The sequence below is a fragment of the Molothrus ater genome, chromosome 1 (assembly GCF_012460135.2).
Source record: "Molothrus ater isolate BHLD 08-10-18 breed brown headed cowbird chromosome 1, BPBGC_Mater_1.1, whole genome shotgun sequence".
NCBI classification, from domain to species: Eukaryota; Metazoa; Chordata; class Aves; order Passeriformes; family Icteridae; genus Molothrus; species Molothrus ater.
The window spans coordinates 153,033,587-153,046,297 of NC_050478.2; the positions used below are offsets into that span (position 1 = coordinate 153,033,587).

The 12,711-nt window shown below is 72.2% G+C and overlaps 1 protein-coding gene across 1 annotated transcript in view; it reads left to right on the forward strand.

Annotated features, from left to right (window-relative positions):
- The window catches only part of PLEC (plectin), a 113,828-nt gene that overhangs the window by 852 nt on the left and 100,265 nt on the right, over nt 1-12,711 (forward strand). The window contains exon 2 of the mRNA XM_036404409.2: nt 1,531-1,708. Coding sequence (XP_036260302.1) covers nt 1,549-1,708 — 160 coding nt within the window. The 5' untranslated portion in view covers nt 1,531-1,548. The remainder of the gene's footprint in view (nt 1-1,530; nt 1,709-12,711) is intronic.

The following is a 12,711-nucleotide window of genomic DNA, read 5'->3' on the forward strand; positions in this document are numbered from 1 at the left end:
GGTGGGTCTGGGGGTGCCGGTGACGCCCGTGGGTCTGGGGGGTGCCGGTGACGCCCGTGGGTTTCGGGGGTGCCGGTGATGCCGGTGGGTCTGGGGGTGCCGGTGACGCCCGTGGGTCTGGGGGTGTCGCACCGGGGTCCCAGGCCTTCGGGAGGGCCGGGCGCTGTGGTGTCGGTGATGCCGGTGGGTCCCGGTGCCGGGCCCGGTGGTGCCGGGCCCGGTGACTTTCCGGGGTTCGGAGCTTCTGCAAATGGCGCCTCGGCCGCGGCAAACGCCCGGTGCTGCCGGCTCCCCGGGGAACGAGCCCGAGCCGGTGTCGGGGCTGCGGTGGCGCCGGGACTGCGGTGGGGTGGCGGAGGTGCCGGGATCGCGGAGGTGTCGGGATGCTGGGGGCAGGATCACGGAGATGCCGGCAGAGCGGAGGCAGCGGGATGGCGGAGGTGCCGGGATGGCGGGGGCGGGATCACGGAGGTGCCGGGATGATGGAGGCGGGATGGCGGAGGTGCCGGGATGGAGGGGGCAGGATCACGGAGGTGCCGGCATCACGGAGTCATCGCTACCGGCAGCCTCCGTCCCGCTCCCCTGGGAGCGCTCCCGGCACCGAGCTGCTGCAGCCGGCACCGACCCCGCGGGCCGCGCGAACCCCGGCCGAACCCCGGCCGAACCCCGCAGCCGCTCCGAGACACCGACCCGGCCCGGCCCCTGCCCCGCTGCGGTCCAACCTCCCACGCCTTCGGTCCGGCTGTTGTTCCTGTGCGCGCCCCGGCTGCGGCGGCACCGCGGGCGAATTCCCGGTGCCGGAAAAGCCATCGCCGCCGCTCCCTGCCCATCCCTTCGCAGCGGTGGCCCCGTGGGGACCGTGTCCCTAGCGACAGCGCCCTGCACGGCCCAGCTCGGCACGGACCCCGCTTCCCCGGGGCTGTCCCGAGGGGTTCCGGCACCTCCGGGCGCGCCGTGATTCCGCTGTGCGCTGCACCGGGCGCTGCCGGCGCTGCGGTCCCGGTGCCCGGGGTCCCTGGCACCGCCTCTCTACCGTAGGAGCCGGGGTCGGCGGTGCCGGGGGTCTCTGAAACGAGAGAGAAGGAGGTGGCGGTGCTGAGGGCCCCTGGTGCCCGGTACCGGGGGTCCCTGAAACGAGAGGGGGGGCGGTAGCGATGCTCGAGGTCCCCGGTGCCCGGTACCGGGGGTCCCTGAAGCGAGAGGGAAGGAGATGACGGCGCCAGAGGTCCCTGGTGTCCCGGTACCGGGGGTCCCTAGCGTACGGAGGCGATGGTGCCGGGGGTCCCTGAAGCGAGAGGGGAGGAGGTGGCGATGGCGGGGGTCCCCGGTGCCCGGTGCCGGGGGTCCCTGAAGTGAAGGGGAGGCAGTGGCGATGCCGGAGGTCCCCGGTGCCCGGTGCCGGGGGTCCCTGAAGTGAAGGGGAGGCAGTGGCGATGCCGGAGGTCCCCGGTGCCCGGTGCCGGGGGTCCCTAGCGTACGAAGGCGGTGGTCCCGGTGCCGGGGGTCCCTGACGCCGTCCGTCTGTCGCAGGAGCCGGGGTCGGCGGCGATGGCGGAGGAGAGCTCGAGTGGCAGCAGCGGCTCGCCTGGCGCCGGGGACACGCTGCCCTGGAACCTGGGCAAACACCAGCGCTCCCAGCGCGCCAAGGCGGCCGCGGGCAACGGGACGGTGCTGGACCCTGCCGAGAGAGCCGTCATCCGCATCGCAGGTACGGCCCGGGGACCGGGAGCGCGTCCGGGGAGCCGGGGTGGGACAGGGGAGCCGGGATGGGACAGGAGAGCCGGGATGGGACAGGAGAACCCGGGATGGGACAGGAGAACCCGGGATGGGACAGGAGAGCCGGGATGGGACAGGAGAGCCGGGATGGGACAGGGGAGCCGGGATGGGACAGGAGAGCCGGGGTGGGACAGGAGAGCCGGGGTGGGACAGGGGAGCCGGGGTGGGACAGGGGGGCCGGGGTGGGACAGGGGAGCCGGCGTGTGACAGAACAGCCGGGGTGGGACAGGAGAACCCGGGATGGGACAGGAGAACCCGGGATGGGACAGGAGAGGCGGGGTGGGACCGAGGAGCCGGGGTGGGACAGGTAAGCCGTGGAGTGCCGAGGGGGCCGGGCCGTGTCTGGGGAGCTCGGCATGAGCGCCTGCGGGGGGGGTGGGGGTCGGGCTGTGTCCGAGGGTCTGGGAGGGGACCCGGGGCGTGCTCCTGGGGATGGAGGGGTCGGCGGTGTCTGGGGGCCCATGGGACCGGGACACCGAGGGGTGACACCGCGCTGGGAGCTGCGCCGCGGTTGGGACAGTGAAGCCGCTATGGGGGATGCCGAGCTGTGCCGAGCCGTGCCGAGCTGTGCCGTGCCGTGCCGTGCCGAGCCGCGCCGAGCCGCGCCGAGCTGTGCCGTGCCGTGCCGAGCTGTGCCGAGCCGTGCCGAGCCGTGCCGTGCCGTGCCGAGCTGTGCGGTGCCGAGCCGTGCCGAGCTGTGCCGTGCCGTGCCGTGCCGAGCTGTGCCGTACCGTGCCGAGCCGTGCCGAGCCGTGCCGTGCCGAGCCGTGCCGTGCCGTGCCGTGCCGAGCTGCGCCGTGCCGTGCCGTGCCGTGCCGTGCCGAGCCGTGCCGTGCCGTGCCGAGCTGTGCCGAGCTGTGCCGTGCCGAGCCGTGCCGAGCCGTGCCGAGCCAAGCTGTGCCGTGCCGAGCTGTGCCGTGCCGTGCCGAGCCGTGCCGAGCCGTGCCGAGCCGTGCCGAGCCGTGCCGAGCTGTGCCGTGCCGTGCCGAGCCGTGCCGAGCCGTGCCGAGCTGTGCCGTGCCGTGCCGAGCTGTGCCGTGCCGTGCCGAGCCGTGCCGTGCCGAGCTGTGCCGAGCCGTGCCGAGCCGTGCCGAGCCGTGCCGTGCCGTGCCGAGCCGTGCCGAGCCGTGCCGAGCCGAGCCGTGCCGAGCCGTGCAGTGCCGTGCCGAGCCGTGCCGTGCCGTGCCGCGCCGTGCCGAGCCGTGCCGAGCTGCGCCGTGCCGTGCCGTGCCGTGCCGAGCCGTGCCGTGCCGTGCCGTGCCGAGCCGTGCCGTGCCGAGCCGTGCCGTGCCGAGCCGTGCCGAGCTGTGCCGAGCCGTGCCGTGCCGAGCCGTGCCGTGCCGTGCCGAGCCGTGCCGAGCCGTGCCGAGCCGTGCCGAGCCGTGCCGTGCCGTGCCGTGCCGTGCCGTGCCGAGCCGAGCCGTCCCCCTACAGCTGCCAGTGCGTGCCCATAAAATGCTCAGCGTTTCCCCCATAGAGCGCTCAGCCCCCCCGCGGCACAGAGCCCTCCCCCCCGGCTATTTCCGTTCCACCCCCCGTCCTTCCCCGCCTCCCTCCCCGCCCCCCCTCGCCCCCCCGGCGCTGTCCCCGCTCGAGTTTCGGGGCATTAATGTCTATTTTTAGGGATGACGATGCCCCGTCCCATGGGGCCGGTGTGTCCCCCCCCCCCCCAGCTCGCCCACGGCCGGGACTGGGCTCCGGGGGGGGGGGGGTTGGGGTTGTTGGGGGCCGCGGTGGGGCCCCCTCCGTGCCCCTCAGGTGGCACCGGGAGACGGAGCATTAAAAACCCCTCGGTTTTTTAAAAATCCGGGGGCCGTGATGTCCCTGTCCCCCCTGGCCGAAGGGGACGCGGGGGTCTCTGTGAGGGGCTGAGCACTCACCAGGGGAGGGGGCGCCGGGTCTGCCCCTCGAGCGGCGGGGGGGAAGGTCGGGGTGCGAATCGGGGGGGTCCCTGCGCCGGCTGTGGGGTGCACCGGGTATCTGCCACCCATCCCTCACCACCTGCGCCCCCAGCCCCACACGGTCCCCTAACACCTGCGACCCCTGTCCCTTATCACCCACCCCTCGCGCTCTTCTGGGCACCCGTGGGCGCCCCACGGACGGGTCAGCACCGTCGGGGTTCGGGCAGTGCCCCATCCCCAGCACCGAGTGACCCCTTTGGGGGGCGTGGAGGGCTTTCCTTGCCCCGTGCCCCACAGGGTGCCCTGCCCCACGGTGCCGTGTTCGTGGGTCGGTGCCGTGTCCGTGGGTGCCGTTTCCGCGCCTCGGGGCGGTGTCCGGCGGTTCCTTTAAAGGGCTGGGCGGGGGCACGCCCCGTCCCCAGTCCCGTCCCCTGTGCCGTCCCCTGTGCCGTCCCCTGTGCCGTCCCGTGCCCCTGCCCAGCCGCGGGGTGCGGGGCCGCCGAGCCGCCGGACGCGCCGGACACCCCGGGCACGCCGGACCCCGGCCCCGGCCCCCGCCCTCGCCCCCCCAAATCCGCCCCCCGCCGCCATGGCCGCCGCCGGGCCCCCTCCCGAGCCCGAGGAGCAGGACTTCATCCAGGCCTACGAGGACGTGCGGGAGCGCTACAAGGGTACGGGACCCCCGCCCCACTCGGGCCGGCCGGGGGGCGCCGTGGGGCGCCGGCCGCGGGGGGGCCCGCAGGGGAGCGCGGCCGCTCATTCCCATAATTGGGCACGGCGGGCACCGCCAGCCCCGGCACGGCCGGGGGGGGCCGGCCTGGGGGGGCCGGGGGGGGCGGGGGACGCGGCCCGGCACCGCCGAGCCCACCGGGAGCCCCCCGGTCCCTGCCCTCGCCAGGGCTCGGGGGGCTCGGGGGCTGGGGGGGCTCTGCCCGCGCCCCCCGGAGCGGCCGGAGGGGGCGGCGTGGTGGGGCGGGGGGGTCCCTCCGAGTGTCCTGGGGACAGAGGGGCTGCCGGGGGACCGGGGGGCGCGGAGGGGGCACGGGCGGTCGGGGTGCGGCGGCGGGGGCCGGTGGAGCGCCGGTGCTCGGGGTGGCATGGGTGGCATGGGTGGCATGGGTGGCATGGGTGGCATCGGTGGCATCTCGGGGTACGAGCCCCGCGCCGGGAGCTGGGTCTGGCCCCGGTGGTGCCCGCAGTGCCCCCGGTGCCTGCCCGCGGCCGAGGGCGCCCCGGTGTCGCGGCGTGGGGCGGCAGCGGCCGCGGCCATGCCCTTACATGGGAGCGGTGCTGCGTGCGGGGGGAGCCCCCCCGGGCCCACGCCGGGGGTCCCAGCTGTCCCCGCCGCGGGGTCCCGGCCATCGGGGGGTCTGGCTGCTCCCCCAGAGGGGCGCCGCGGGGTCGGGGTGCTGGGAACGGCCTGCGGTCCCTGCCTGTGCCACCAGCAGCTCTGGCGCCGTCCCCGTGTCCCCCGGCTGAGGGACCCTGGGGCACTTGGAGCTGCCAGGAGCCTGGCAGATCTCAGCACGGCCCGGGTGCCACCGGCTGGGCTGGCACTCGGTTCGGCAGCTGCTGGCAGGGGTTCATTGTCACCGTGCTGTCCCCACCTCTCCAGGTGCCACCAGCAGGGGTTCACTGTCACCGTGCTGCCCCCACCTCTCCAGGTGCCACCAGCAGGGGTTCATTGTCACCGTGCTGTCCCCACCTTTCCAGGTGTGACCAGCAGGGGTTCATTGTCACCGTGCTGTCCCCACCTCTCCAGGTGTGACCAGCAGGGGTTCATTGTCACCGTGCTGTCCCCACCTCTCCAGGTGTGACCAGCAGGGGTTCATTGTCACCGTGCTGTCCCCACCTCTCCAGGTGCCACCAGCAGGGGTTCATTGTCACCGTGCTGTCCCCACCTCTCCAAGTGCTCATTGTCACCGTGCTGTCCCCACCTCTCCAGCTGCTGGCAGGTTCAGTGCTGTAGGTCCTGGGCCAGGTGTTTGGTGTCACCGTGTCACCTCACCTTGCCAGGTGCTGGCAGTTTGGTATCACCGTGTGACCCCACCCTGCTCCGTGCCAGGGTTTGGTGCTGTTGGACACAGACTGAGCTCGGTGTCCCCATGCAGTCACTCCTCAGTGAGTGGCAGAGGGTTTGGTGTCACCACACAGAGGGTTTGGTGTCAGTGCACACAGGGTTTGGTGTCACCACACAGAGGGTTTGGTGTCACCACACAGAGGGTTTGGTGTCACTGCACACAGGGTTTGGTGTCACTGCACAGAGGGTTTGGTGTCAGTGCACAGTGCCACCTCACGGGGTGCCACTGGGGCACCGAGACTGGGGGTCCCTGTCCCCCTTGCAGGTGCTGGTGGGTTTGGTGTCACTGTGTGACCCCACCTTGCTTGGTGACGGGGTTTTGGACATGGGCTGGGCTCGGTGTCCCCATGCAGTCACTCCTCAGTGAGTGGCAGAGGGTTTGGTGTCACCACACAGAGGGTTTGGTGCCACTGCACAGTGCCCCCTTACTGGGTGCCACTGGGGTACCGAGACTGGGGGTCCCTGTCCCCCCTTGCCGGGTGTTCAGGATTCGTTGCCCTGGCCATGGCTGGGTGTGGATGCCCGGGGGCTCAGTGGCCGGAGGGCACTGTGCCTGCAGGGCTGGTGATGTCAGGGCTGAGCCAGCACAGCCGGGCAGGGTGACACAGCGGTGGTGACACAGCGGCGGTGGGCACGGAGCCCATCGGGGCTGCTGATCCCTGCCAGCGGCTGGCACGTGCCATCCCTGAGGCCCAGAGCCCTGGGACCCAACAGCTGCACTGCCAGGGACTCTGCCACGCGTGGGGCAGGGCTGGAGCAGCTGTGGTGGCCCTGGTGTGGCTGCTGGTGGCCCTGGCGTGGGGCTGGGGACACTGAGGGTACTGGGATCCCAAAGTGAGACGGGTGCTGGGCACCTTGTGCCCTCTCTGTTAGAGCCATTAATGTGGCACAGGGCCTGGTGGGCACTGAAGCCAGGCTGGAGGACACTGTCTCCACTGCCACCATCACCAGTGTCATTGTCACATTGTCACATTGTCACATTGTCACCAGACCTGGCACGGTGCTCATGCACTGTCACCTGTGAGGGACAGCTGGGCACCAGGGACACCCCGGCCCTTCTCCAGGGTTGTGGGGTGGAGACCATGCCAGGGTCCCTGCCAGGGTCCCTGAGATGGCTGGGGGTGACAGGGGCCATGCCACAGTGCAGTGGCCATGCCACAGTCCTTCCCAGTGTCCCTGGGAGTGACAGTGACACAGTGGCTGCAGTACGGTGACTGTGCCACAGTTCCTCCTGGTGTCCCTCCTGGTGTCCCTCCTGCTGTCCCTCTTGGTGTCCCTCCTGGTGTCCCTGGGGATCTGGGAGTGGCTGCTGGCCACAGTAGCCATGGTGGCACAGTGCAGGGGCTATGCTGGTGTCACTCCTGGTGTCCCTGGGGCTTGGGGCTGGCCAGCATCCTGGGTGTGGTGGACAGTGGCTATGGTGGCTACAGCGTGGTGGCCTCCTGGTGTCCCCAGGCCTGGCTGGTGGCCACGGTGTGGTGGCTGTGCTGGGTCCCTCCTGGTGTCCCCAGGCCTGGCTGGTGGCCACACTGTGGTGGCTGTTCCACGGTCTCTCCTCAGAGCCTGGATGGTGGCTGCAGTGGTTGAGGTGTGGTGGCAGTGTCAGGGTCCTGCTCAGTGTCCCCAGGGCTCAGGGGTGGCTGTGCTGTGGTGACCAGGGGCTGGTGGCTGTGCTGGGTCCCTCCCGATGTCCCTGGGGCTCAGGGCTTGGCCAGTGGCTGTGGTGGAGGGGCTGTGGTGAGTCCCTCCCCATGTCCCCAGGGCTGGCCAGTGGTGACAGCACGGTGGCCATGACACAGTCCTTGGTGTCCCCAGGGCTGGCCAGTGGTGACACCATTGTGGCCGTGACACAGTCCTTGGTGTCCCCAGGGCTGGTTGGTGGCCATGGTGTGGTGGCCATGCCAGAGTCCTTGGTGTCCCCAGGGCTGGCCAGTGGTGACACCATTGTGGCCGTGACACAGTCCTTGGTGTCCCCAGGGCTGGCTGGTGGCCCCAGTGCAGTGGCCGTTCCTGGCTGGCTTCGGGGCTGGTGTGGCCACGCAGAGCTGAGCCTGAGGCCTGGCTGGGCCTGGCCGGTGGTGCCAGTGCCAGCTGGGGGGGTCCCTTGGCCCCCTCAGGGACAGACCCCACCCAGCACTGCCGGCAGGGCTGGACTGGGACCCCACACCCTGGGGATGGACCCAACTGGGGGGGAACTGGGGGGGCTGTCCTGGAATGAGGGGGGCGGCTGGGCATGGGGGGCACCGTGTGCGCTGGGTGGGAGGGGGTCTGTGCTGGAATAGGGGGGTCTGGGAGGTGGGAGCACATTGGTGGGGGGGTCTGTGCTGTGGGAGGGTCTGGGAGGTGGGCTGTGCTGGGGGTGGGCTGTGCTGTTATTGATGGGGGGTCTCTGCTGTGCTGTTATTGACAGGGGGGTCTCTGCTGTGCTGTTATTGACAGGGGGGTCTCTGCTGTGCTGTTATTGGTGGGGAGGGGGTCTCTGCTGTGCTGTTATTGATGGGGGGGTCTCTGCTGTGCTGTTATTGATTGATGGGGGGGTCTCTGCTGTGCTGTTATTGATGGGGAGGGGGTCTCTGCTGTGCTGTTATTGGTGGGGAGGGGGTCTCTGCTGCGCTGTTATTGATGGGGGGGTCTCTGCTGTGCTGTTATTGACAGGGGGGTCTCTGCTGTGCTGTTATTGATGGGGGGGTCTCTGCTGTGCTTTTATTGACGGGGGGGTCTCTGCTGTGCTGTTATTGATGGGGAGGGGGTCTCTGCTGTGCTGTTATTGACAGGGGGGTCTCTGCTGTGCTGTTATTGGTGGGGAGGGGGTCTCTGCTGTGCTGTTATTGACGGGGGGGTCTCTGCTGTGCTGTTATTGACGGGGGGGTCTCTGCTGTGCTGTTATTGACGGGGAGGGGGTCTCTGCTGTGCTGTTATTGACAGGGGGGTCTCTGCTGTGCTGTTATTGATAGGGAGGGGGTCTCTGCTGCACTGTTATTGACGGGGAGGGGGTCTCTGCTGTGCTGTTATTGACAGGGGGGTCTCTGCTGTGCTGTTATTGATGGGGGGGTCTCTGCTGTGCTGTTATTGACGGGGAGGGGGTCTCTGCTGCACTGTTATTGACGGGGAGGGGGTCTCTGCTGTGCTGTTATTGACGGGGAGGGGGTCTCTGCTGTGCTGTTATTGACGGGGGGGTCTCTGCTGTGCCGGGGGCCGGGGAGGGCCGCGCTGCCGGGACTCTGTGCCGTGCCGTGCCGTGCCGTGCCGTGCCGGGGGGGCTGCGGGGCCGGTCCCGTCCGCCGGAGGGGGGGCGGTGTCGGTGCCGCAGGGGCGGGGGGCTGCGGCGGCGGGGCGGGCCGGGGCGGGGCCGCGGCCGGGGGGGCGGGGCGGGACGGAGCCGCCCCGGGGCTGCGGGACCGGCCGGCAGCGTGCGGGAGCGCGGGCGGCCATGGAGGGGGCGCGGGGCATCCACCACGAGATCGCCTCCCTCAAAGGTACCGGGGGAGGGGGCACGGCGAGGGCTCCCGGGGCCGGGCCCACGGGCACCGGCGGGGATTCCGCGTCCCGGGGAGGGCTCCGCGTCCCGCGGGGGTGGGGGCCGCGCCCCGGGGAGCTCCGCATCCCTCCCGTGCCAATGTCGCAGCGCGGGCAGGAGGGCGGGGGTCACCGGCGACGCCCCGGCATCGCCGGCACCGCTCGGAGTTCCTCGGTGCCGCCGGGCCCCTGGCAGGCTCCGCCGCGGCGGTGCCGGGTGACCGAGCCGCGCTGCGGAGCCGGGGCGCTGGGCCGTGAGTAACGGGCGCCGGCGGATGCCGGTCACGGGGCTGCTGCGGCCACCGGCCCCTGTGTCACCGCAGCAGCGGGCACGGAGCCACCGCAGCCAGCCACCGAACGGAGCCCGGCCAGGGCCGGCGTGGGCCCGGCCAGAGATGGGATGGAGGCCGGGAAAGTCGCGACGAAGCCCGGGAGCCTCAGGGTGAAGCCCGAGAGGGTCGGGGAGGTCGGACACCGGCGAGGGTCGTGATGCACCTCGGCTGGGTGCGGTTGGGGTGGACCTCGGGCGGGCGGGGATGATCCCGGCAAGGTTCTGGACGGACCCCGGCAGGGTCACGGCTCCCAGCAGCTGTGGCGGTGCCGCGGGCCCCAGCGAGGGGATCCTGGGTCGTGTCCCCTCCGGGAGAGCCCGGGCTGCGGCCAGGCTGATTTACCGTGAGAAGCGTCCCAGGGACCCCCGCTGGCACCGGGACCCCCGCTGGCACCGGGACCCCTGCCGGCACCGGCCTCATTATGAGCCGGCCGCTGGCCGCGCTGCCCTCTCCAAACAGCCGCGGCTTTGTTCCGCTGGGCACGGGGAGCCCGGCGGCCCCGCCAGACCCCAGCACTGGCACCGGCACCGCCGCTGGCACCGGCACCGCGACGGCAGCGCCGGGCCCGTGGCCAGGAGCCGCTGCCGCAAGCGCTGCCCGCCCCACATTTTCGGGGCTGCCCGAGGCTTCCATGGGGTAGGGGTGAGGGGAGCCTGGGCTGCGCAGGACCAGGATTCGGGGGTGCCCCCAGCCGCCCGTGCTGCTGCCGGCCGTGACCCCGGGATGCGGGGGCTGCGGCGCCGATGCCGGCGGGCTCCTCCCGGTGGGTGCGGGGCTTGGCGCGCCCTGCCCGGCGCGGGGCAGCCGCGGGACGCCGGCCGCGGCCCCGCTGTCACATCGCGTTGGATCACGGCGGGCGGCGGGCGCTGACGCGGCACTTCCCGGAGAGAGGGAGCCGCCGGCGCGGCCGTGACCCCGCTGCGGGCCGGGGGTGCGGGGCCGCGGCTGGGGGGACGCGCTCCTGCTGCCCCCAGCGCTACCGCGGTCCCTGTCCCCGTCACTTCCCTAGAGATGCCCCCAGAGCTTCCTCCATCGCAGGCGCCATCACTCCTCATTGCTGCTCCCCATTTCTTCCTCTCTGCCCCCCTTTATCCCTTCCCTGCCCCCATCACTCTCCCTCCCTCCACCCGCAGCCGCTGCCCCCCTCGCTCCTGCCATCAATCCCACCCCGCTGCGGTTCCGGGCTGCTGTGGGTCTCTCTGGGTGGAGCAAGCCGAGGTGGGGCTCAGACAGGCCACTGATGCTCTCCCAAGGGGTTCCCTTTGAGGCGGTCTGGGCACCCCAGTGCTCCCAGTGCTCCCAGTGCCGCTGCACCAGCTGTGCTGGGGCCCCGGTGATGGGGGCTCTCGCAATGCCCCACTCTGCCGCCCGGCTCTGCCCTCGGGGATGGGGAAATTGTGCAAGTCCTGGTGGGGCCCCCGGACGCCAGTGTGTGCACATCAGCCCCCGCCGGTTTGGGATCCCCGGGGCAGCTCTGGGGCGGGCACCGCACAAGCAGCAGCCCCCCATGCCTGCGTCGCTGCTCCCCACCAGTAAATCCCAGTAAATCCCAGTGAATCCCATCGGCAGGGACCGGGGTGCTGTGGGGGTGTCCCTCCATGCCCCTAAGGCTGCTGGGGGGCTCCTGCTGCAGCCTCGCGCTATCCCTGTGCCCCGACCTCCCTGTGCTGAGAGAGCCCCGGGGGGTTCCTCCCTTTTGGGGTCTGTGAGCCTGGGGGGACAGCCTGGCACCCCAGTTCATCCCGCACGGTTCCTCCTGCTCTGTGATGGGGGTGTCACCCCACAGCCCCTCACACGGCACCCGGAGAGGGGGGTTCGCCGGTGCCCTCCCACGCCCTCGGTGGTGCTGGGGTCCCGCTGCCGTGCCGGGGGCCGCGCTGGGGTCCCCGCGGTGCCGGTGCGGGTTGTTGGGCGGTGCTCGGTGCCGGGGGGCTCGGGGGAGGGGCAGCTGCCTCTCGTTCGTCCCCACCTGCCACCCGGAGGGCGTGGCGCGGCACAGCTGTGCCACCACCGGGGCTGTGCCACCGCCGGGGCTGTGCCACCGCCGGGGGGTCCCCCTGGGGACGCCGGGACAAACAGGGGCAGGAGCAGAGCAAATATTGACGTGGCAGGATGTGGCTGCCGAGCCCTGCCCGTGCCCCTGCCTGCACCCGCGCCCGTGCACCTGCTCGTCCCCCTGCCCTTGGCTCTGCCCCCTGCCCATGGCTCTGCCCGCAGCCCGTGGCTCTGCCCTCAGCCCGTGGCTCTGCCCGCAGCCCGTGGCTCTTCCTCCAGCCCATGGCTCTGCCCGCAGCCCGTGGCTCTTCCTCGAGCCCGTGGCTCTTCCCGCAGCACGTGGCTCTGCCCGCAGCCCGTGGCTCTTCCTCCAGCCCGTGGCTCTTCCTCCAGCCCGTGGCTCTTCCTCCAGCCCGTGGCTCTTCCCCCTGCCCGTGGCTCTTCCTCGAGCCCGTGGCTCTTCCCGCAGCCCGTGGCTCTTCCCGCAGCCCGTGGCTCTTCCCCCTGCCCATGGCTCTTCCCGCAGCCCATGGCTCTTCCCGCAGCCCGTGGCTCTTCCCCCTGCCCATGGCTCTGCCCGCAGCCCATGGCTCTGCCCGCAGCCCATGGCTCTTCCCGCAGCCCGTGGCTCTGCCCGCAGCCCGTGGCTCTGCCCGCAGCCCGTGGCTCTGCCCGCAGCCCGTGGCTCTGCCCGCAGCCCGGGATGATCGGCGAGCCGGGAGGGGCCGTGCCAGGCCCGGAGCCTCCTCCCTCTCAGGGACCCCGGGCTCTCGCTCCTCTCCGAGCTCGGGGACAGCCGCGGCTCAGGGTCCCTCCCCGGGCTCGGGGAGCCCCTCCCAAGCTCGGAGACCCCCGCAGCTCGGTGTCCCCCTCCCTCTGGAGGATCCCCGCGGTTCAGGGACACCCTCCCGGTTCAGGGTCCCCCCGGGCACTCCCCGGGGCCGGTCCCGGTCCCGGGGCGGGGCGGGACCCGCGGGGGTTCCCACGCAGGAACCGGCCCGGTGGGTCGGGGCGGGGGGGGGGAAGGGGGAGGCGGGTCCGGCCGTGCCCCCCCCGGGCGGGAGCCGGGGCCGGGGAGGGGCCGCTGGTGAGTCAGGGCTGGGCCTGGGGC